The sequence below is a fragment of the Coregonus clupeaformis genome, chromosome 7 (assembly GCF_020615455.1).
Source record: "Coregonus clupeaformis isolate EN_2021a chromosome 7, ASM2061545v1, whole genome shotgun sequence".
NCBI classification, from domain to species: Eukaryota; Metazoa; Chordata; class Actinopteri; order Salmoniformes; family Salmonidae; genus Coregonus; species Coregonus clupeaformis.
Window position 1 is genome coordinate 38,158,231 of NC_059198.1, and position 22,979 is coordinate 38,181,209.

Consider the following 22,979-nt stretch of genomic DNA (forward strand, 5'->3'; position numbering starts at 1 on the left):
CTGGTGGCCATATGCAAGCACACATACTCTATACCAGGACGGCTCATAATGGCTGGAATGGAGCAAATGGAATGGCATCAAACACATGTAAACCATGTGTTTGATGTATTTGATACCATTCCACCCCAAACCACTCCAGCCATTACCATGAGCCTGTCCTCCCCAATTAAGGTGCCACCAACCTCCTGTGGTATACACACACATTATACACACATATACACACTCATATATATATATATATATATATATATATATATATATATATATATATACACACACACACAAGTGACTTTTTCCACATTTTGTTGTGTTACAGCCTGAATTTAAAATTGATTAAGTTTAGATTTTTTGTCACTGGCCTACACACAATCCCCCATAATGTCAAAGTGGAATTATGTTTTTAGAAAATGTTTACAAATTCATTAGAAATGAAAAGCTGAAATGTCTTGAGTCAAGGATTTAACCCCTTTGTTATGGCAAGCCTAAATAAGTTCAGGAGTACAAATTTGCTTAACAAGTCACATAATAAGTTGCATGGACTAATAGTGTTTAACATGATTTTTGAATGACTACTTCATCTCTGTACTCCACACATACAATTATCTTGAAGGTCCCTCAGTCAAGCAGTGAATTTCAAACACAGATTCAACCACAAAGACCAGGGAGGTTTTCCAATGCCTGGAAAAGAAGGACACCTAATGGTAGATGGGTAAAAATAAAACATTGAATATCCTTTTGAGAATGGTGAAGTTATTAATAACACTTTGAATGCTGTATCAATACACCAAGTCACTACAAAGATACAGGCGTCCTTCCTTCCTCAGTTGCCGGAGAGGAAGGAAACCGCTCAGGGATTTCACCATGAGGCCAATGGTGACTTTAAAACAGTTACAAAGTTTATTGGCTGTGATAGGAGTAAACTGAGGATGGATCAACAACATTGTAGTTACTCCACAATACTAACCTAATTGACAGAGTGAAAAGAAGGAAGCCTGACTCAGGAGGTTGGTGGCTCCTTAATTGGGGAGGACAGGCTTGTGTTAATGGCTGGAGCGGAATCAGTGGAATGGTATCAAATACATCAAACACATGGTTTCCATATGTTTGATGACATTCCATTCGCACCGTTCCAGCCATTATTATGAGCCGTCCTCCCCTCAGCAGCCTCCACTGAAGCCTCTACAGAATAAAAATATTCCAAAACATGCATCCTGTTTGCAACAAGGCACTAAAGTAATACTGCCAAAAAAATTTGCAAAGCAATTAACTTTTTGTCCTGAATACGAAGTTTTATGTTTGGGGCAATTCCAATACAACACATTACTGAATATCACTCTTCATGTTTTCAAGCATAGTGGTGGCTGCATCATGTTATGGGTATTCACCTTTCAGCAGGACAATAACCTAAAACACAAGGCCAAATCTATGCTGGAGTTGCTTACCAAGAAGTGACGGAGTTACAGTTTTGACTTAAATCTACTTGAAAATCAATGGCAAGACCTGAAAATGGTTGTCTAGCAATGATCAACAACCAATTTGACAGAGCTTGAAGAATTTCTAAAATAAGAATGGGCCAATGTTGCACAATCCAGGTGTGGAAAGCTCTTAGAGACTTACCCAGAAAGACTCACAGCTGTAATCGTGGCCAAAGGTGCTTCTAAAAAGTATTGACTTGGGTGTGAATACTTATGTTAATTAGATATTTCTGTATTTCATTTTTTATAAATTTGCAAAAATATATATAGAGAGAGAGAGACAGAGAGAGAGAGAGAGTGTGAGAGAGAGAGAGAGAGAGAGAGAGAGAGAGAGAGAGAGAGAGAGAGAGAGAGAGAGAGAGAGAGAGAGAGAGAGAGCGAGAGCGACAGAGAGACAGAGAGAGAGCGAGAGAGAGAGAGAGAGAGAGAGAGAGAGAGCAAGAGAGAGAGAGAGAGAGAGAGAGGGAGAGGACATGCTATGTGCACACTGCCCACAAAATGAAGTGGAAACTTCCTGCCAAATGTATGACCATATTAGAGACACATACTTCCCTCAGATTACACAGACCCACAAAGAATTCAAAAACAAATCCTAGTAGGATAAACTCCCATATCTATTGGGTGAAATACCACAGTGTGCAATCACAGCAGCGAGATGTGTGACCTGTTGCCACAAGAAAAGGGCAACCAGTGAAGAACAAACACCATCGTAAATACAACCCATATTTATGCTGATTTATTTTCCCTTTTGTACTTTAACTAATTGCACATAATATGACATTTGAAATGTCTTTATTCTGTGTAATGTTTACTGTTAATTTTTTTGTTTATTTCACTTTTGCTTATTATCTATTTCACTTGCTTTGGCAATGTAAACATATGTTTCCCATGCCAATAAAGCCCTTAAATTGAAATTGAATTGAATTGAATTGAGAGCGAGAGAGACGATTGCCTGCTTGTATCTAACCATGGGGAAATCTTTATTCTGGCACCTGCCCCATCCCCTACCACGCTCCCGACGTCAGACTAAACTTTACTTTCCTATTGGTCTGATATTTTCTCTGTCGTCATCACGCACCGTTGCCAAACAAGAAGCCACGTTGACGAACTGGACTGACTGCTGTTTACCGTAGAAAAGAAGAGGAATATCTATCTATCTAAACGAGTGTTTTCACGCCTCCGATAGACATTGGTTAGATATGTCTTCGCCGCCGAAGGAAAAAATCGAGACCAAAGGAGGACACCTCCCGGCTGGTATTGAACATTATGTTGCTTTTTTACAGCACAAGCAACATCGCTTGTGTTTTCACGGTTCAACCGACGTATCACTGTATCTGCATTAGGCCTTTGTCAATAATTGCATTTGACAACGTTAGTTAGATACACACTATCCAAGTAGACTAACGTGTGTACTCTAACGTGCTGCTGTTGAACAAAATATTATAGTTTAGCTACTAAATCAATATGTTTTCCTGTTGTTAGGTCCTATTTCCCGGATGACGTGCAATATTGTAGTTAAACGGATACATGTGGTATATGGCTTAATCTTGCAAGACAATTTGATACACGTTGCCAATGCTAGAATGACTTAGTGCCATTAAAGCTATATCTTTGATTATAGCCTAGTATCGAGGAAGCTACCGTTTAAAGTCTATGTGGGGGAATCTGATAACGCATAAGGAGTACGTGGACACAAAGTATGGCACAATAGTATGTCATAATTGCCAGAAGATACCGATTACACAGCTGCACTGGGGTCGGAACGCAATCATGGTTACATTAAGACACCATGGAGCCGGTGCAAGATATGGGTCGAAAAACATACCTCAATGCAGGAATTTAATTAGCCCTTGATCATGACTCTCAATTCCATTACATTACACATAAGAGTCATTGGACAAAGGTGTCTTCTGTACAGGGGAGTTTTGTTAAGAGCCGTGACTCTCTGAACATTAACACGGGTACGGTTTTGGAAGCATACGTACCTTATCTTACATATCAGCTTGAAATAATTATCAAAAAAACCAAAGGTTAAATTGATAGACACCTTTTTAAAATGTTAGGGTTCCCACATGGCCACATTTCCATGTTACAGCGCTTGTTTACGGAAAACAGAAGGAAGACAGAGTGGATTACCTGTGCTAATTAGCTATGTGTGTCTCCGAACACCTGTGCTGTGTGTAAACGAAGGCAGACAGCACAAATGTGTTGTCACTGAAAAAATACTGTAGACCACGACTGTGTTAAAAGACACTACAGTAAGTGTGTATTTTGCATTTGTAGAAAATATTTTGATGTGATATGAAAGTAGAGGGATTTATGTTTCTAGAACCGTATTGAGAATCGATTCACGTTTAGATGGAGTATTTGGGTTCGATTCCCAAGGGGGACCAGTACGAAAAATGTAAGCCTATGCACACACTAGTGTAAAGGCATCCGCATGCTTCCCAGCCGAAACATTTCGGAAGAGTTTGTGCATATACTATCACGACAATTTCTGACGTTGTTGTTCGTTTTGGACTTAAGCAAAGTTTTTTTTTGGGGGGGGGGTTGTTCGGGCACACACGTTTTTTTTCTTGAGGCCGAAGTCAGTAACCGAAGTCTACGCCCCTTAGTCAGTGATTGGTCAACAGTAGGGATTCTTCAATACATTTTTTATTTATTTATTTAATTCTTATTTTACCAGGTAAGTTGACTGAGAACACGTTCTCGTTTACAACAACGCCCCGAGTCTTTGTCATTCAATGAGAGATGACTCGCTTTCATACAATTTTTTAAATTGAGAAATACTTCACCAAACATCTTAGATGTAAAATTGCGTGACTAAGATCTTCTCTGCAAAAACATCAAAATTAATGACAGATTTATTGAGTTATCTTAAATTCATTTGGACTATTTTGAGGAAGTGTATACTGGCTACGGCGTCTCAAAATGGACAAACAATACTATTGCTGCTTTTTTCTCGTTTTTCAAACGAAGGTATTTTAAGGGAGTATGCGAGCACACTCGTTCGGTTCGCCTAAGGCGCCAGCCGAGTTCGGCTAGGCTCCAGCCGAACTGAAGCATGCTGACGCCTTAAATCGCTCTGGATTAGAGCGTCTGCTAAATGACCAACAAATAATGTATTTTAGCATGATATGACTGCAATCTACTGTATGTCCTTATATAACACTGTAATAGATTACACTGATTAGCCTGTAGCTTAGGCTATCTGATTATCTGTCTGTCTGTGGTTTATTTAACTGCTTTGGTGAAGGATCCTTTTATCTACGCTGTACCCTAATGCAGCGCTTCCCAAACTCAGTCCTCTGGACGGTTTTGCCTAGAAGGGAGACAGCTTTTGTCAAAATTGACTTTTCATAGCAGGTGTAGGAGAATTTACGCAGCAGGTTAGGAAAATTAACGTAGCTGTATGCCATCTAGACATGACCCCAAGGGGTGGACATTTTTGTGTTTTGAGTTGATTATTTCAAACAGCTGTGTAGTGCTAGGACAAAAAACTAAATGTGCACCCTCTGGGGTCCCCAGGACCGAGTTTGGGAAAGGTAACTGCTATCAGGGATCCTTGGGACGTCCCTACCCTAAACCCGAACCTTAACCCTTACCTAACACTTACCTAACCCTTAACTTAACCATTTAAAATGTCAACTTCAATGGGGTAGGGACGTCCCAAGAGTCCCGGATAGCATGGACCGTTTGGGAGATGCTGCCCTAATGTGTGTCAACGTGTATGTGGTGTGTGTTTGTTTAAAATGCAGCAGTGATGGTGTGTTAATGTGTAACCGTGCTAATTGTGTGTGTGTGTGTGTGTGTGTGTGTGTGTGACAGTGAAGGCAGGGGGGATGAGGATAGTGCAGAAGCACCAGGGAGCGGCTCCACCTGAGACCCCTCCAATCAAAGACGAGGACGAGGACTTTGTGGAGGAGCCCAGGTAACACACACACTGAACTTTGACCAGTGGCCTCTGCACAGGCCTCTGAACAGCATGCCAGAATACTCTTGCTCCTTTTATTATCAGGACTCACACAGTCCTTGTACCGAATAATGTTTCATTTTTAGAACTGGTGAGAACATTCTACAAACAACCCAATTACCCTCTAATTCACCAAATAACCCGTGATGGGCCGGTAGCGGTACTAGAAGGGAAAACAACCAGATCTGATACTATCTGTTTATTTTCATCCCTTCACTGCCAGTTGTTAACCTGAGGTCCATCTTGTTTTTCTTAGATGGTTGTTATGGCCTACTCTTTAGTGGTTTTTCTGAGCGTGTTTGAGGCTTCATTAATGTCTTCTGTCTGTCTGACGCTATACTGCCTGTTGGATACGCACCCACTAAGTTCCGCTCTGCGTCTCCACTCTTGAGCAATGTCTGTTTATACAGGTGAAATATTCCCACCACGCTACCCGCTCTGTGTGTGTGTGTGTGTGCGTGCGCGTTTCTTTGTGCGTATGTGCACGCGTGTGAGTGTACTCTGCAAAGACAACTGAACGGTTCAACAACCTGTTGAGTTTTGTGGAATCATTCAAACTCAGCTTGTCTAGTATTTTATTAGGATCACCATTAGTTCCTGCCAAGGCTGCCGCTACTCTTCCTGGGGTCCAGACGGGAACACAACAAAACAATAGTCTACATCATTAATACAATCATACAACACACAAGACATTGTGCACTATACAAATTAGGGCCTGCTCTGCTCCTTCCACCATTACAAATGTACACTGCTCCACCATTACAAATGTACGCTGCTCCACCATTACAAATGTACAATATAAAATGTACAATATTACAACAATAGAATATTGCGGTGTGTGCTGATGTTGAAGATCCTCTCTTAAGGCCCTTTTAGGCCGGTCCTTAGGAGCAAACAGGATCTGTCGTTAGGTCAGGAAAAGTAAAGAAGGCAATTGTTTTAGAGTATTGGAATGCACTCAGCAGGGTGTGACCTCAACTGAGCCTGTCTGGAGAAGACTTCCCTATTCGGGAGAGTAGTAGTCACATGATTCTCTTGACTCTGCAGTGGTCTGACAAACAACAAACTCTCTGTGATCTATTTTTACTGTACCATGTAAAGGAATTACAGTACATACTGTATAATTCTCTATAGTACTCTGGGGGAACTTTTCTCAGAGCGAGACAGACAGACAGAGAGACAGATGGTGGTAGAGGAGGAGAGTGGTTGCTGTGTGATAGCTGGATCACAGAGAGAGGCTTACCTTCCATCCTGGCCTGAAGAGGGAGGCAGCCATAATGGCTCCGGGTCCTCTCTGGAGAGATCGGAGGCGGTTGTGAAAGTGCCCGTGTGAAATGCAGTAGAAACTTGGCTCTAACCCTGGTTCTGGCTCAAGCTGTCACTCATTAATGAGCTAGTTTAGAGTGTGTGCATGTATATCCGTGTGTGTTCACCTGCTCTCGACAGTGGGCAGGTGGATTCTGTGTAGATGTGGAGCGAGGTCGCCAAGGGAACGCCTGTCACATACAATTTAGACATAAGATGGGTGGAGGGATGTGAGTAGAGATGGACAGACCGAGAGGGGGGTAGATGCACTGGGAGAGTGAACCAAGTCAATCTTCACTGTTGAAGCCAGTCAGGAAGTTGACAGTAAAGTTAACAGAGCGTTGTGTCCATGGTCAACTATGCTCTGCCACAAACACTTCCTGGTCTTCTACGACCGGTTGTACCAGTTGGGCGTAAAAAAGTTGGCCTTAAATGCTTGGTCAACATTTTTTGCACGTTCATAAAGTTTACACTGCCCGTAATGTTCACACTGGCCGTAAAGTGTACACTTCCCGTAAAGCTTACACTTCACCCATCACTTTATAAAGTCCACCATATGCATGTTTTCTAAACCAACTGGATGAATCAATAAATGATTACTGTGGGAATGAATATCACTGAATGACCAAAATATTCAAATAAAGTAGTCTAATGCCATTGAAGGCATGTATCACATTTTTTACTTACTGAAACTCCTAAAGTCATCCGTTTTAAAATTATTTAAATAATTTTGCTGCGTGTGGTCAACTATAATTTCAGCACCGTTTTGATTGGAACAGCGCCATCGCTCTGATTTGAGACAAGCATGGGGACTCGTCTCAATAGCTCAATCAATGGCAGATTTTTTTGTTTTCACTGAATCTCCATTTTGATATTTGGTTACAACTACGCTGGAAAAAGTCTGGTCTGCTCATCATTTTTAGTTAATTTTTTACCTTTATTTAACTAGGCAAGTCAGTTAGTCTCTGTGCCACTAGAGATCCTGTTTCGAATCCAGGCTCTGTCGCAGCCGGCCGCGACCGGGAGACTCATGGTCGGCGCACAATTGGCCCAGCGTCGTCCAGGGTAGGGGAGGGAATGGCCGGCAGGGATGTAGCTCAGTTGATAGAGCATGGTGTTTGCAACACCAGGGTTGTGTGTTCGATTCCCATGGGGGGCCAGTATAAAAAAAATATGTATTCACTAACTGTAAGTCGCTCTGGATAAGAGCGTCTGCTAAATGACTAAAATGTAATGTAAATGTTAAGAACAAATACCTATTTACACAATGACGGCCTACCAAAAGGCAAAAGGCCTCCTGCGGAGATACACTACATGGTCAAAAGTATGTGGATTCGGCTATTTCAGCCACACCCGTTGCTGACGTGTATAAAATCGCGCACACAGCCATGCAATCTCCATAGCCTAACATTGGCAGGAGAATGGCCCGTACTGAAGAGCTCAGTGACTTTCAATGTGGCACCGTCATAGGATGCCACCTTTCCAACAAGTCAGTTCGTCAAATTTCTGCCCTGCTAAAGCTGACCCGGTCAACTGTAACTGCTGTTATTGTGAAGTGGAAACATCTAGGAGCAACAACGGCTCAGCCGTGAAGTGGTAGGCCACACAAGCTCACAGAACGGGACCGCCAAGTGCAGAAGCGTGTAGCACGTAAAAATCGTCTGTCCTCGGTTGCAACACTCACTACAGTGTTCCAAACTGCCTCTGGAAGCAACGTCCGCACAATAACTGTTTGTCGGGAGCTTCATGAAATGGGTTTGAATTGGAATGCCGACTGCGAGCCAGGCCTAATCACCCAACATCCGTGCCTTAGATCACTAATGCTCTTGTGGCTGAATGGAAGCAAGTCCCCGCAGCAATATTCCAACATCTAGTGGAAAGCCTTCCCAGAAGACTGCTGTTATAGCAGCAAAGGGAGGATCAACTCCATATTAATGCCCAGATTTTGGAATGAGATGTTCGACAAGCAGGTGTCCGCATACCTTTGGCCATGTAGTGTATGTGGTTGTCCCGCCTCGCTAGCTTAAGATGAATGCACTAACTGTAAGTCGCTCTGGATAAGAGCGTCTGCTAAATGACTAAAATGTGAAAATGTAGTGGATTATTTTGCTCTTCACTCGCTTGGCTAACAGTAGCTTATATCCTAGCAAAAAGCCATTGAGTTGTCTGTTAATCAATCAATGTGATTTTGTTTCACCGAATCTCCTTCTGTGGGCTATATTTGGTTATTTGATCTCTGGGTGGGCACATAAGTGGAGGTGGTAGCTCATCTATCACCGATCGGACACATGTAGCATGCTATAATGTAGCATAAATCAATTGTATTATTTTGCTATTGACTCACGCATAGGCAACTCCAAAAGCCTGCTGAGGTTGTGAAATATGAACACAAACATCTCTCTCTCACTCTCTCAAAAGATACATAACTATTTATATATCATATTTTTAAGTTTAAGTAATAATAAATTAAATATATACAGGAAAATAAAAGAAAAAAGAAGTGGACCGTCGATCACTTCTCTTGCTGCTCTCTGGTTAGTCCACGTAGGCCAGAGTGGATTGCTGTTCTTCATTCACAATTAGCGATTACAGAATTATGCATCGTTCACTTCCTCTCGCTCATCAACTCGCCCAGTCTCCCACATCATACTTTACTTCATTATTTTTCTGTTATGTGTCAAATTAGTTTTGGGATGGTTTAGTTTCGAGGCAGTTATCAGGGTGATTATCAACTGGGCACGGCACGTACAACTGTCGGGAGAAGGAGCAGAGCAGGCCCTACTGTCGGGAGAAGGAGGGCAACGGGGGAAAACCATTCCAAAAAATAACATGCCCTCCTAAAAGTGGTTATAACTCCAGTTCTGTTTGTGATATTAAGATTCTATCACCGACAGTGTGTTACATAGACTTATTTAAGAAAGGTCAAGCACTGAGGGGGGCATGACTTTAACAATGGCAGAGTAATACCTTTTATATTTTTTATTTATGAGCAGTCCAAATGACCTCTTTAGCGGTTCTAGTGTTAAAGCAACTGGGATGTTATTCCATCTACTGAGGTCGGATTGAATTGATTTGAGCGTTCTGTTAAAATATTTGAAATGGGAAACGATTGGGATTCCATAAATAGAGAGAGAGTCCTCCATCTGGGTCTTGAGAGACAGTAGGGCTGATTTGGTTAGATTAATTTTATAATTTGAGATTAAGCTGGATTTATCTATGATCTTCAATGCATTTGGTAGCAATTGCGATACATTGTCTAGATATAGTAAAATATTGTCTGCGTATAATGAGATGAAGTGATCAGTAGATTTGAGGGAAACTGGTGTTATTTCCTTCCATTGATTAATTGCCTGTGCCAGGGGCACCATGGATATTAAAAATAGTAAAGGAATTTTGATCGCCTTGTCTGCTGCTTCTAGTGAGAAGTCTCCAGACTCTTCTTCTCTCTGTCGTAGCTGCGCTCCAGTTGACTGACTCAGCGTCTCAATCCCCTAATCTCAGATGAACTAGTCTTCTCACTGACCCCAGATTAACTAGTCTCCTCATTAAACTGAGTGCCTATCAGCGGACTAACACTCCTCATCTGTCTGACTGTCTGTCCCTCTCTCCAAAGATATTTCTCAGAAGTTAAGCTTCTTTTCAAAAGTGATGCCCATCCACTTTAAATGAAGTTGCGCTCATACCAGTGTAGTTACATTGTAATTACTCTAGTAATCACATGTTAACATTACTTGAAGATATGTGTAGGTACTCCAATACCAGTATACTTCAGTGAAGTGGGTCTTTGTCTGTCAGTCATTAGCCTTTGCCGAGTCCCCAACAACCAGTTGTTCCAGTATTCAGTGAAAATGGAAAGAGAGCCTGTGACGACTGTCCCCTCTAAGCTGCTCGAGGGCGCCCAGCTCCCCCCGGGACTGCCCTGCAGAAGAATTATCAGCCCAAGAGAAGCACGAGATTGAACCTCACTCAACTTTCTAGAGTTTTCCCCCTTAGTTAACACTATCAACGTTTCCCTTTTACTGTGGGAATTGTGATAGAACCAACGCAATATTAGCCACTTTCAATGCAACATACCGAAAAACAAAACGAACTATGCAAGATATTTTGTTGTAGGCAGAACGCATCGGAGTAGGATTCTATTGCATTGACAGGCATGACTCAGCCCGTACTCTACACAGACCGGTGCAGCATAAACAATCAGAGCTGCAGTAGGCCTATATGCAAATAGACCATTGCCCTATATGGATCTGTGCCATTCACTTTGAGCTGGACTGTGTTTACAGCATGAGCGATCGTGAGTAGATGCGCTTGTTTTGAGATCAAAGCGAGAGTTGCATGTAGCCACGTGTGCACGTTTGTTCATATCCTTTGCTAGTTAGTGAGTTATTAGCCCAGTTATAGATCATTTGCAGTCAGCAATGGGGGAGTGATTGCCAATAGGCAGAGGGTAGCAAAATGTGTCTAATTCTATGTAATAATGGAATGGGAATAATAATGCGTTTTATTTTGTAAAGTGGTTTCTTGCATCAAAAACAACAGCATTTTCAGTCACGTCCACGTCTGAAGGACAAGTGGTTAAAGAGCTTAATGTCAAGCCCACATGTTTTTTGAAAAGTCTCATGGAATGTAGGCCTACATTGAACAACACATTGGCTGCTACTGTAGGCTGAATGGTAGAACAGCTATTTCCATGTAAAAATGTTATGGGATGCATTTTCTCCATCGTTTTTTGATGGTCGGCCACTCTGGGAACCCTACGTTATGATCAAATAGCCACAGTAGCCAACTTGACCACTGTCTGAAACTGTAACTTCAAGCGGGTACAGCCTCAGTGTTCACAGTAAACGCACACTGGAAGTTGCACAGCATTTTCACAACGTTCAAGTTTGTGCTCAGCAGACCTGAAATTTGAGGGAACACTGCCTGTGGAATTGGAAAGAGAGCCTGTGACGCGACTTCCTCTTTTGGACGTTAACAAGGCGACACTCCATCTTAACAACTCCTCCACATTTCTGGATTGATTGAACAGTGCAGAAGAGACCGTTTCTTTTATGCCTGTTAGGTTAGTCGGTCATTAACGTCTTGACAAGGTCGCTGGTGTTGTACCAAGGACGCTAGCTACAATATGTAGGCTACCTTAAGTCTCCCTGTAGCCCTGCCCAAACTTCCAGAGGTGGAGGCTGAGGACAGCATTTTACCTCCGGTAATAGTTCTGCTGTTACACTAGACCGGACTCGTTTCTCATGTCAAGGTCCATGTCCACCTCGGGATAATTCTCTCTCTCTGTGTCTCTCTCTCTCTCTGTGTCTCTCTCTCTCTCTCTGTGTCTCTGTCTCTGTCTCTCATATCCTCCCTCTTCCCTCCCCTCTGCTGTGTGAGTTGCAGTGTAGAGCCAGACCAGTATTAATGGTAGTCATTTAGCAGGTTGGCAGGCAGGTCCACAGCACTGTGGCTGAGCTCTCTCTCTCTAGCTGCAATCTCTCCCTCTGGAGTTTATACTAGGCCAGGGTGTTCCTTTCCTTAAAACACACACTCACTGTTCAATGGGATCAAACAGAAGCGATTTCTGTTCCTGTCTTTGTAACATCCTGAAAGAGAAACTCCAAAGTCGCTGGTCAGTGTTTTGACATTGACACTGGCATACATTCATTTGGCATTTCATCTCAACAAAATGTGATTTTGTCTCGTCAAAGTATTGACATTGAGATAGAGGTTTGTTTTTGAACCCCTCTCTCTTTCTGTCTCCCTCTAGCCCACCAAAGCCCACCGTGGTCGTTTCGGGAGTGGTTACAAAGGTAAGGGGTTACAAAGGTGGGACCTTGACAGGGTCAGATAGGACGGGGTGGTTCCTAATGTCATGTTAACTCTGGACACACAGATTGTTGCAGAGAGATCCCAGATATCACCTCAGGCAAAATTCGTATTAAACCCCCCCCCACCAACACACACACACACACACACATATACACACACATATACACACACACCTTAGCCTACCCTACCCCCCTAGAATATTCTCATTTACCCCCCTGCCCCACCCCTTGCCACTCACACGCCATACTTACCCCCCATCTAAGCTCACCCCCCTGGGGTTCCTACGTACTATCTGTACCATTTATCCTCTATCTGTGTGTTATCACACCCGCAGACTGCGAAGGCCCTTTACCTCTCTAGCTCTACCCCCAGTCTTGCCATTTATCCTCCAACACACCTGCAGGCTGCGACAGGCCTTAAATAAAGCCTGGTGAACCAGTGAGCAGCTGAAGAGATTACTTTATATTCTCCTACTGAGATGACCTTGGAGAGGGGAGCTACATCTCCCTGATAAAGGCTAGCCTTACCGCATCTGTTGAGGTTTGGTAAACTAGGGGTTAACACTGTCTAAATTCCACTCAATAATATTGCATTCCTTTGGTGAGAGATCTCTCTCTCTCTTTCTCTCAAACCCTAATTTTCTCTCTTTCTCCCTGCTTTACTTGCTTTTCTGGTTGCCAGCTAATTTAATTCTGCGTCATTAAAGTGGCAATATGTAACTTTTTGGGCAACCCAACCAAATTCACATAGAAATCGGAGTTATAGATCTGTCATTCTACTTGAAAGCAAGTCTAAGAAGCGGTAGATCTGTTCTATGTGCGCTATTTCTATGCTTCCCGTTCTCAAGTTTTTTACTTTCGGTTTTGTATACCAAACAGCTGAAACAACAATATTTTTGCTTATGGAAAATATATTTCACAGCGGTTTAGATGGTACAATGATTCTCTACACTATACTATACTGAACAAAAATATAAATGCAACATGTAAAGTGTTGGTCCCATGTTTCATGAGCTGTAATAAAATATCAAAGAAATGTCCCATACGCACAAAAAGCTTATTTCTCTCAAATTTTGTGCACAAATTTGTTTACGTCCCTGTTAGTGATAATTTCTCCTTTGCCAAGATAATCCATCCACCTGACAGGTGTGGCATATCAAGAAGCTGATTGAACAGCATGATAATTCCGACTTCTTCACCTGCGGGATTTTCTGAGACCAGCCACCCGGACAGCTGATGAAACAGAAGAATTACTGTCAGAAACCGTTTTAGGGAAGCTCATCGGTGTGCTCGTCGTCCTCACCAGGGTCTTGACCTGAATGCAGTTGGGCGTCGTAACTGACTTCAGTGGGCAAATGATCACCTTCGATGGCCACTGGTACACTGGAGAAGTGTGCTCTTCACAGATGAATCCCGGTGTATGGCGTTGTGTGGGCGAGCGGTTTGCTGATGTCAACGTTGTAAACAGAGTGCCCCATGGTGGTGGTGGGGTTATGATATGGGCAGGCATAAGCTACAGACAACGAACACAGTCACATTTTATCTATGTCCATTTTTTGTTTGTTTTTCCTTTTGTATTGTACCCCCTTTTTACCCCCAATTTCAATCTTGTCTCATCGCTGCAAATCCCCAACGGGCTCGGGAGACGAAGGTCGAGTCATGCGTCCTCCGAAACATGACCGCCTTACCGCGCTTCTTAACACCAGACCGCGTAACACGGAAGCCAGCCGCACCAATGTGTCGCAGGAAACACTGTTCAACTGACGATCGAGGTCAGCCTGCAGGAGCCCGACCCACCACAAGGAGTTGCTAGAGCGTGATGAGTCAAGTAAAGCCCCCCTGGCCAAACCCTCCCCTAACCCGGATGATGCTGGGCCAATTGTGCGCCCCCCTATTGGACTCCCGATCACGGCCGGTTGTGATGTTTCCCGGGATTGGGATGCTCTGGATCGACGTGTACAACATTGTGTTCCAGTTCCCGCTAATATCTTGCAACTTCGCACAGCATTGAAGAGGAGTGGGACAACATTCCACAGGCCACAATCAACAGCCTGATCAACTCTATGCAAAGCAGATGTGTTGCGCTGCATGAGGCAAATGGTGGTCACCAGATACCTACTGGTTTTCTGATCCACGCGCCTAGCTTGTTTTTAAGGTATCTGTGAACAACAGATGCATATCTGTATTCCCAGTCATGTAAAATCCATAGATTAGGACCTAATTTATTTATTTTAATTGACTGATTTCCTTATATGAACTATACAGTGCCTTCTGAAAGTATTCAGACCCCTAGACTTTTTTCGCATTTTGTTATGTTACAGCCTTATTCTAAAATGGATTTAAAAAATAATCTTCATCAATCTAAACACAATACCCCATAATGACGAAGTGAAACAGGTTTCTATACATTTTTGCAAATGTATTAAAAATAAACAACAGAAAGACATTTACATAAGTATTCAGACCCTTTGCTATGAGACTTAGGGAGGTGACCAAGAACCCGATGGTCACTCTGACAGAGCTCCAGAGTTCCTCTGTGGAGATGGGAGAACCCCCCACGCTGACCCTCAACACAGGGGTGTGTGCTTAGTCCCCTCCTGTACTCCCTCTTCACCCACGACTCCAACACCATCAAGTTTACTGACGACACAACGGTGGTATGCCTGATCACCGGCGACGATGAGACGGCCTACAGGGATGAGGTCTGTGACCTGGTAGTGTGGCACCAGAACGAAAACCTCTCCCTCAACATCACTAAGACCAAGGAGATGGACTACAGGAAACAAGGGGCGAGCTTGAAGAATTCTTTAAAGAATAATGTGCAAATATTGTACAATCCAGGTGTGCAATGCTCTTTGAGACTTACCCAGAAAGACTCACAGCTGTGATCGCCACCAAAGGTGATTCTAACATGTATTGACTCAGGGGTGTGAATACGTATGTACATTTCTGTATTTCATTTCAATCAAATTGCAAAAAAATCAAAAAACATGTTTTCACTTTGTCATTATGGGGTATTGTGTGTCGATGGGTGTGAATTTTTTTGTTTTTATCCATTTTGAATACAGGCTGTAAAAACAAAATGTACACTGTCTCTACACAAAAGCACACCCACTCACATACAATTATAATATACGCTTCTGCTACTCTGTTTATCATATATCCTGATGCCTAGTGCCTTGCAAAAGTATTCATCCCCCTTGGTGTTTTTCCTATTTTGTTGCATTACAACCTGTAATTTTAAATGGATTTTTATTTGGATTTCATGTAATGGACATACACAAAATAGTCCAAATTGGTTAAATGAAAAAATAACTTGTTTCAAAAAATTCAAAAAAATTAAATAACGGGAAAGTGGTGCGTGCATATGTATTCACCCCCCTTTGCTATGAAGCCCCTAAATAAGATCTGGTGCAACCGATTTACCTTCAGAAGTCACATAATTAGTTAGATTGCACACAGGTGGACTTTATTTAAGTGTCACATGATCTGTCACATGATCTCAGTATATATGCACCTGTTCTGAAAGGCCCCAGAGTCTGCAACACCACTAAGAAAGGGGCAAAACAAAGCAAGCGGCACCATGAAGACCAAGGAGCTCTACAAACAGGTCAGGGACAAAGTTGTGGAGAAGTACAGATCAGGTTTGGGTTATAAAAAAATATCAGAAACTTTGAACATCCCACGGACCAGGCAAGGAGGGCATTAATCAGAGAGGCAACAAAGAGACCAAAGATAACCCTGAAGGAGCTGCAAAGCTCCACAGCGGAGATTGGACCACTTTAAGCCGTACGCTCCACAGAGCTGGGCTTTACGGAAGAGTGGCCAGAAAAAAGCAATTACTTAAAGAAAAAAATAAGCAAACACGTTTGGTGTTCACCAAAAGCCATCATGGGAAAATCTAAAGAAATCAGCCAACACCTCAGAAAAAATAATTGTAGACCTCCACAAGTCTGGATCATCCTTGGGAGCAATTTCCAAACGCCTGAAGGTACCACGTTCATCTGTTCAAACAATAGTACGCAAGTATAAACACCATGGGACCACGCAGACGTCATACCGCTCAGGAAGGAGATGAATGTACTTTGGTGCGAAAAGTGCAAATCAATCCCAGAACAACAGCAAAGGACCTTGTGAAGATGCTGGAGGAAACGGGTACAAAAGTATCTATATCCACAGTAAAACGAGTCCTATATTGACATAACCTGAAAGGCCGCTCAGCAAGGAAGAAGCCACTGCTCCAAAACCGCCATAAAAAAGCCAGACTACGGTTTGCAACTGCACATGGGGACAAAGATCGTACTTTTTGGAGAATTGTCCTCTGGTCTGATGAAACAAAAATAGAACTGTTTGGCCATAATGACCATCGTTATGTTTGGAGGAAAAAGGGGGGTGCTTGCAAGCCGGAGAACACCATCCCAACCGTGAAGCACAGGGGTGGCAGCATCATGCTGTGGGGGTACTTTGCTGCAGGAGGGCCTGGTGCACTTCACAAAATAGATGGCATCATGAGGAAGGAAAATTATGTGGATATATTGGAGCAACATCTCAAGACATCAGTCAGGAAGTTAAAGCTTGGTTGCAAATGGGTCTTCTAAATGGACAATGACCACAAGCATACTTCCAAAGTTGTGGCAAAATGGTTTAAGGACAACAAAGTCAAGGTATTGGAGTGGCCATCACAAAGCCCTGACCTCAATCCTATAGAAAATGTGTGAGCAGAACTGAAAAAGCGTGTGCGAGCAAGGAGGCCTACAAACCTGACTCAGTTACACCAGCTCTGTCAAGAGGAATGGGCTTAAATTCACCCAACTTATTGTGGGAAGCTTGTGGAAGGCTACCTGAAACGTTTGACCCAAGTTAAACAATTTAAAGGCAATGCTACCAAATACTAATTGAGTGTATGTAAACTTCTGACCCACTGGGAATGTGATGAAAGAAATAAAAGCTGAAATAAATCATTCTCTCTACTATTATTCTGACATTTCACATTCTTAAAATAAAGTGGTGATCCTAATTGACCTAAAACCGGGAATTTGTACTAGGATTAAATGTCAGGAATTGTGAAAAACTGAGTTTAAATGTATTTGGCTAAGGTGTATGTAAACTTCCGACTTCCGTTTGGTTTTCGCCAGGCGTAATGGGACCCATCTCGTCCAAAAAGTTGACTCAAGTTTGCCAAAAAGCACCTGGATGATCATCAAGACTCTTGAAAGAACCTTCTATGGACAGATTATTCAAAAGTATATCTTTTTGGACGACATGGTTCCAGTAATGCCTGGCGAAAACCAAACTCTGCATTCCACAGTAAGAACATCATACCAAACGTCAAGCATGGTGGTGTGGGGATGCTTTGCTGCCTCAGGACTTGCCTTAATAGATTTACATTTAACATTTTAGTTATTTAGCAGACGCTCTTATCCAGAGCGACTTACGGGAGCAATTAGGGTTAATTGCCTTGCTCAAGGGCACATCGACAGATTTTTCACCTAGTCGGCTTGGGGATTAGAACCAGCGACCTTTCGGTTACTGGCACAACGCTCTTAACCACTAAGCTACCTGCCGCCCCATAATAGAAGGAGCCATAAATTCTGCTCTGTATCAGAGAATTCTACAGGAGAATGTCAGACCATCCGTCTGTGAGCTGAAGCTGAAGTGCAGCTGGGTCATGCAGCAAGACAATGATCCAAAACACACAATCAAGTCTACATGAAAATTGCTAAAAAAAACTACAAATTGGAAGTTTTGGAATGGCCTAGTCAAAGTCCAGACCTAATCCCAATTGAGATGTTGTGGCAGGACTTGAAACGAGCAGTTCATGCTTGAAAACCCACACGTCACAGAGTTAAAGCAGTTCTGCATGGAAGAGTGGGCCAAAATTCCTCCACAGCGACGGGAGAGACTGATCAACAACTACAGGAAGCATTTGGTTGGAGTCATTGCAGCTAAAGGTGGCACAACCAGTTATTGAGTGTAAGGGGGCAATTACTTTTTCACACAGGGGAATTGGGTGTTGTATAACTTTGTTTATGAAATAAATGAAATAAATATGTAATTGTTGTGTTATTACTTTATCCAGATGTCTATGAAATATGATCTATAATTAAGCAACAAGGCCAGAGGGGTTGTGGTGTATGGCCAATATATCACGGCTAAGGGCTGTTCTAATGCACGACGCAACGCGGAGGTGCCTTATTGCTATTATAAACTGGTTACCAACGTAATTATAAAAAAAATTGTCATACCCGTGGTATACGGTCTGATATACCACGGCTGTCAGCCAATCAGCATTCAGGGCTCGAACCACCCAGTTTATAATTTACAATATGAGTGAAATATCTTTCCTTCCAAATGTTTTTTTTTATTATTAAGTATGTTAAAAATCAGCTTTTCTGTGTTGGAATGGTGTGGGCGTACCCCAACAACAGAATGGTGTGGGCGTATACCGGTCATTAAAAATATTCATGCGAGTAGACCACCGATTGGCCAGCTCATCCTCTCTTTGAGATACAAGTTTGAGGTGGGTTTTTTTTAAAGTGTTTTTTTTCTCCAATTAATGCTTTGGCCACAAATACGAATATGGGATGGGTCAACAACATTATTTGGGTATGAGTTAACAGAGTATGAGATTTTCACTGGACAGTTACATTATGACTTTCCGGAACAAACACAACATAGACCATCAACACAGATTTCCCTATAGAGTTTAGACTGTACGCTAGTGACCTGGAGAATTGATACAGACATTTTATCGTACCAGCTCCAGTTGAGTATAAGGGGGTTCAGAGTGATGAGATGCCCAGATATAGGCTTCCTAACCTGGGTAATGAGGTGTCTGTCATCCCCCTGGCTCCCTGGCTCCTAGGTCTAATAGATCATCTGTCTAAACTGTTTTCAATAGGAGTTGTGGTCATAAACTGCATCCATTATCTGACCAAAAAAGAGATGGCCTTCATAAACATGGTAAAACACAGACATGGCACGTAAATAAGAGCGTCTGCTAAATGACGTAAATGTAAAACACTGCAGTTTTGCCTGTTGTGTTTGCGTGTGTTTGAGTGTGTGTGTGTCTGCCTGCCTGCCTGTGTGTGTGTCTGCCTGCCTGTGTGTGTCTACCTGCCTGTGTGTGTGTGTGTGTGTGTCTGCCTGCCTGTGTGTCTGCCTGTGTGTGTGTGTCTACCTGCCTGTGTGTGTGTGTGTATGTCTGCCTGTGTGTGTCTACCTGCCTGTGTGTGTGTGTGTGTGTGTGTCTATCTGCCTGTGTGTGTCTACCTGCCTGTGTGTGTGTGTGTGTCTGCCTGCCTGTGTGTGTGTGTGTGTGTGTGTGTGTGTTCTCTATATTGCCCTGTTAATCCTTCCTAGGGATTTGAAGCTGGTGAGTCACTCCGAGGCCAGCACAACTCTGTTCTCTATAACCTCAGATAATCTGACTTCACTACTGTAACTACACAACTCTGTTCTCTATAACCTCAGATAATCTGACTTCACTACTGTAACTACACAACTCTGTTCTCTATAACCTCAGATAATCTGACTTCACTACTGTAACTACACAACTCTGTTCTCTATAACCTCAGATAATCTGACTTCACTACTGTAACTACACAACTCTGTTCTCGATCGCCTCATGCATATTCTAATCTGTTATTTGACCTATACGTACAAGTGATAGACACTACATGGAGGAGCACTAAGGACAGTATCATGTAAACAGCATCTATAGGGCTCTGGATAAAAACTCTGGAATCAGATTGAGGAAAATATGAAGATTAGAGGTTTAAAAAAAAAAAATGCATTTCAAGGAATTCTGAGAGATTGTGCTGTGTGCACGTGTGTGTGTGTGTGTGTGTGTGTGTGTGTGTGTGTGTGTGTGTGTGTGTGTGTGTGTGTGTGTGTGTGTGTGAACGCCTGTATTCTGTAACACAGCTGTACTTAGGGTCTGTGTGGTTGTGTTCCCAGGGTGATAAGGACTTCACCCCGGCTGCAGCCCAGGTAGCTCACCAGAAGCCCCAGCCGTCTATCACCAAGATGCCACAGAACCAGCACCTCACTCAGCACATCCATCAGCCCCGCAAGTGAGGCTACCGCCAAGCTTACCCTCCCTCCACTAACTCTGCTACCACTGGCCCTGCAAGTAATCACCCCAAACACAGATCTACGATCAGTTTTGTGTTTAGTCCCGCCAACGCTTAAGTAAAGATTTGAGGAAGGGAAGTTGATCCTAGATCTGTGCCTAAGGGAAAGCCAACGCAATGTCCTCAATGGACCACAGCAGCCTACCGACCAACCAATCACAAGCCAGAGATGAGCTCAAGCTCCCGCCTTCCCGCCACAATTGTCCTCACAGACCAAAGTAGCCAGAAAGCAGCTTCTTAAGCCTGCAACCCACCAATTATGTGCCAGAAAGCAAACTGAAGGAAACCGTGTGGAACCATAGAAACAGAAATCAACTAATCAAAGAACTACATAACCCAATCAATCAAGCATGCACCCAATCACCATAAGTGCTCAGGTTACCAGGGCAACCCCTGTTAAGCATTCCATATGATTTCATCTCTTCCTCGTTCTGAGGTTCTTAGTTCATAGAAGGTTGTCATCATAGAGAATGACAGAGGCCTCTAGGGGCCAAAAGGCTGTATTAACATGGGCAGAGCCATTGAGGGCTTCCACCATTTTAATGTAGTCAACTGGGTGGGACTTCCAACTTCATTGGTTGATCCCTCCTGGTGACCATGTTGGAGTCATGTCCAACCGCGTCATCAGGAGGGATCAGCCAATCGTGAAGAAGAAGAAAATTGAGACCCCCACACACACACACACACACACACCATTCCCTTTTATGTCAAGTGTCGTTCATGTCAGCACTACATTTCAGGGTTCCAGGTAAAGAAACTGTTTGCCAAGAAAGAGTAAAGAGTTTATTTAATGAAGTTTAAAGAAGGATTTTTAGTTTATAAAGTGTACAAATCCTTCGTCTGTGACTGGACTTAGGCATTAGGTGTGGTTGTCATAATAAATAAAGATGTAACTTTAAAGTCATTGTTTTATGTCTTCAATGTTACTGCATGTATTATGTCATTTTGTATTGTCCATGAACAAACGTTGTATATTAACCTTAGTGATCTGCATATACACTAATATTATACACATACCATAATATTATACTACACACACCATAATATTATACTACACACCATAATATTATACTACACACCATAATATTATACTACACACCATAATATTATACTACACACACCATAATATTATACTACACACCATAATATTATACTACACACCATAATATTATACTACACACACCATAATATTATACTACACACCATAATATTATACTACACACACCATAATATTATACTACACACCATAATATTATACTACACACCATAATATTATACTACACACCATAATATTATACTACACACACCATAATATTATACTACACACCATAATATTATACTACACACCATAATATTATACTACACACCATAATATTATACTACTACACACCATAATATTATACTACACACCATATTATTATCTCCCCCTCCCCTCTCTCTACTCTCCCCTGCTTCCCCCCTCCCTCTCTCTACTCTCCCCCTCCCTCCCCTCTCTACTCTCCCCTGCCTCCCCCTTCCCCACCCTCTCTCTACTCTCCCCTGCCTCCCCCTTCCCCTCCCGCTCTCTGCCCTACTTTACCTCAACCACATTGCCTATAGCTGTCCAGTCCTCTCACATCTACATAAGGTGCTAAGTAGCTAGAGGTTGTGGGAAAGAAGTGCAGGAAAGAGAGGTGTTTAGAAGGAAAGGGAGAAGTGTTGTGTCTGTTCTTGCTCCCCCTCCCCCCTTGACCCCTCACTGTCTCTGGACCAGGAGTTAGCACACATATTGTTGTGTCAGACAGCATTAGCTCACTAGACCAGGTGAGTCCTGGGATGATACGATACAAGCTAGCAAAAGCATTACACTACCAGATCAGCTGTGCTATTATAATTCCCCAAATAATACATTTCAAATGTATATTTTGTCGTGCACGTTTTGACATGTCCTTGTAGGGTTTATGTATGATTGAGTGCTTCTGTTGATTTGAACAATAATACCCTACTTTTGAACTAATTATATGATGTTGTTTTAGCTAGTGTTACCATCAGCCCTCCAGGCTCTATGCCAGTTTATTGTATACATGTTAGCTTCTATCACCTGGTGGTGTGCTACGTGACATTAGCATCTGCCTGTGCATGGGATCTCTAGTCAGGTACACGCATGTTCGCGCTCATACACACACACACACAGACGCGCATGGGCTCAGGTAAACACAAAAACACACTTGTGGTCCTCTATCATCTCTATCATATCTCTATCATCGCTCTACAAGCCAGTTTATATTGTTGGTGAACA

The 22,979-nt window shown here is 42.6% G+C and overlaps 1 protein-coding gene across 1 annotated transcript; it reads left to right on the forward strand.

The window, feature by feature from the left end:
• The first annotated feature begins 2,552 nt into the window (after positions 1–2,552).
• Positions 2,553–21,294, forward strand: LOC121569332 (death-associated protein 1). The gene is made up of 4 exons (XM_041880204.2): positions 2,553–2,729; positions 5,304–5,406; positions 12,506–12,548; positions 20,526–21,294. The coding sequence occupies exons 1-4, from the start codon at positions 2,675–2,677 to the stop codon at positions 20,643–20,645; spliced, it is 321 nt and encodes a 106-aa protein (XP_041736138.1). The 5' UTR covers positions 2,553–2,674; the 3' UTR covers positions 20,646–21,294.
• The last annotated feature ends 1,685 nt before the right edge of the window (positions 21,295–22,979 follow it).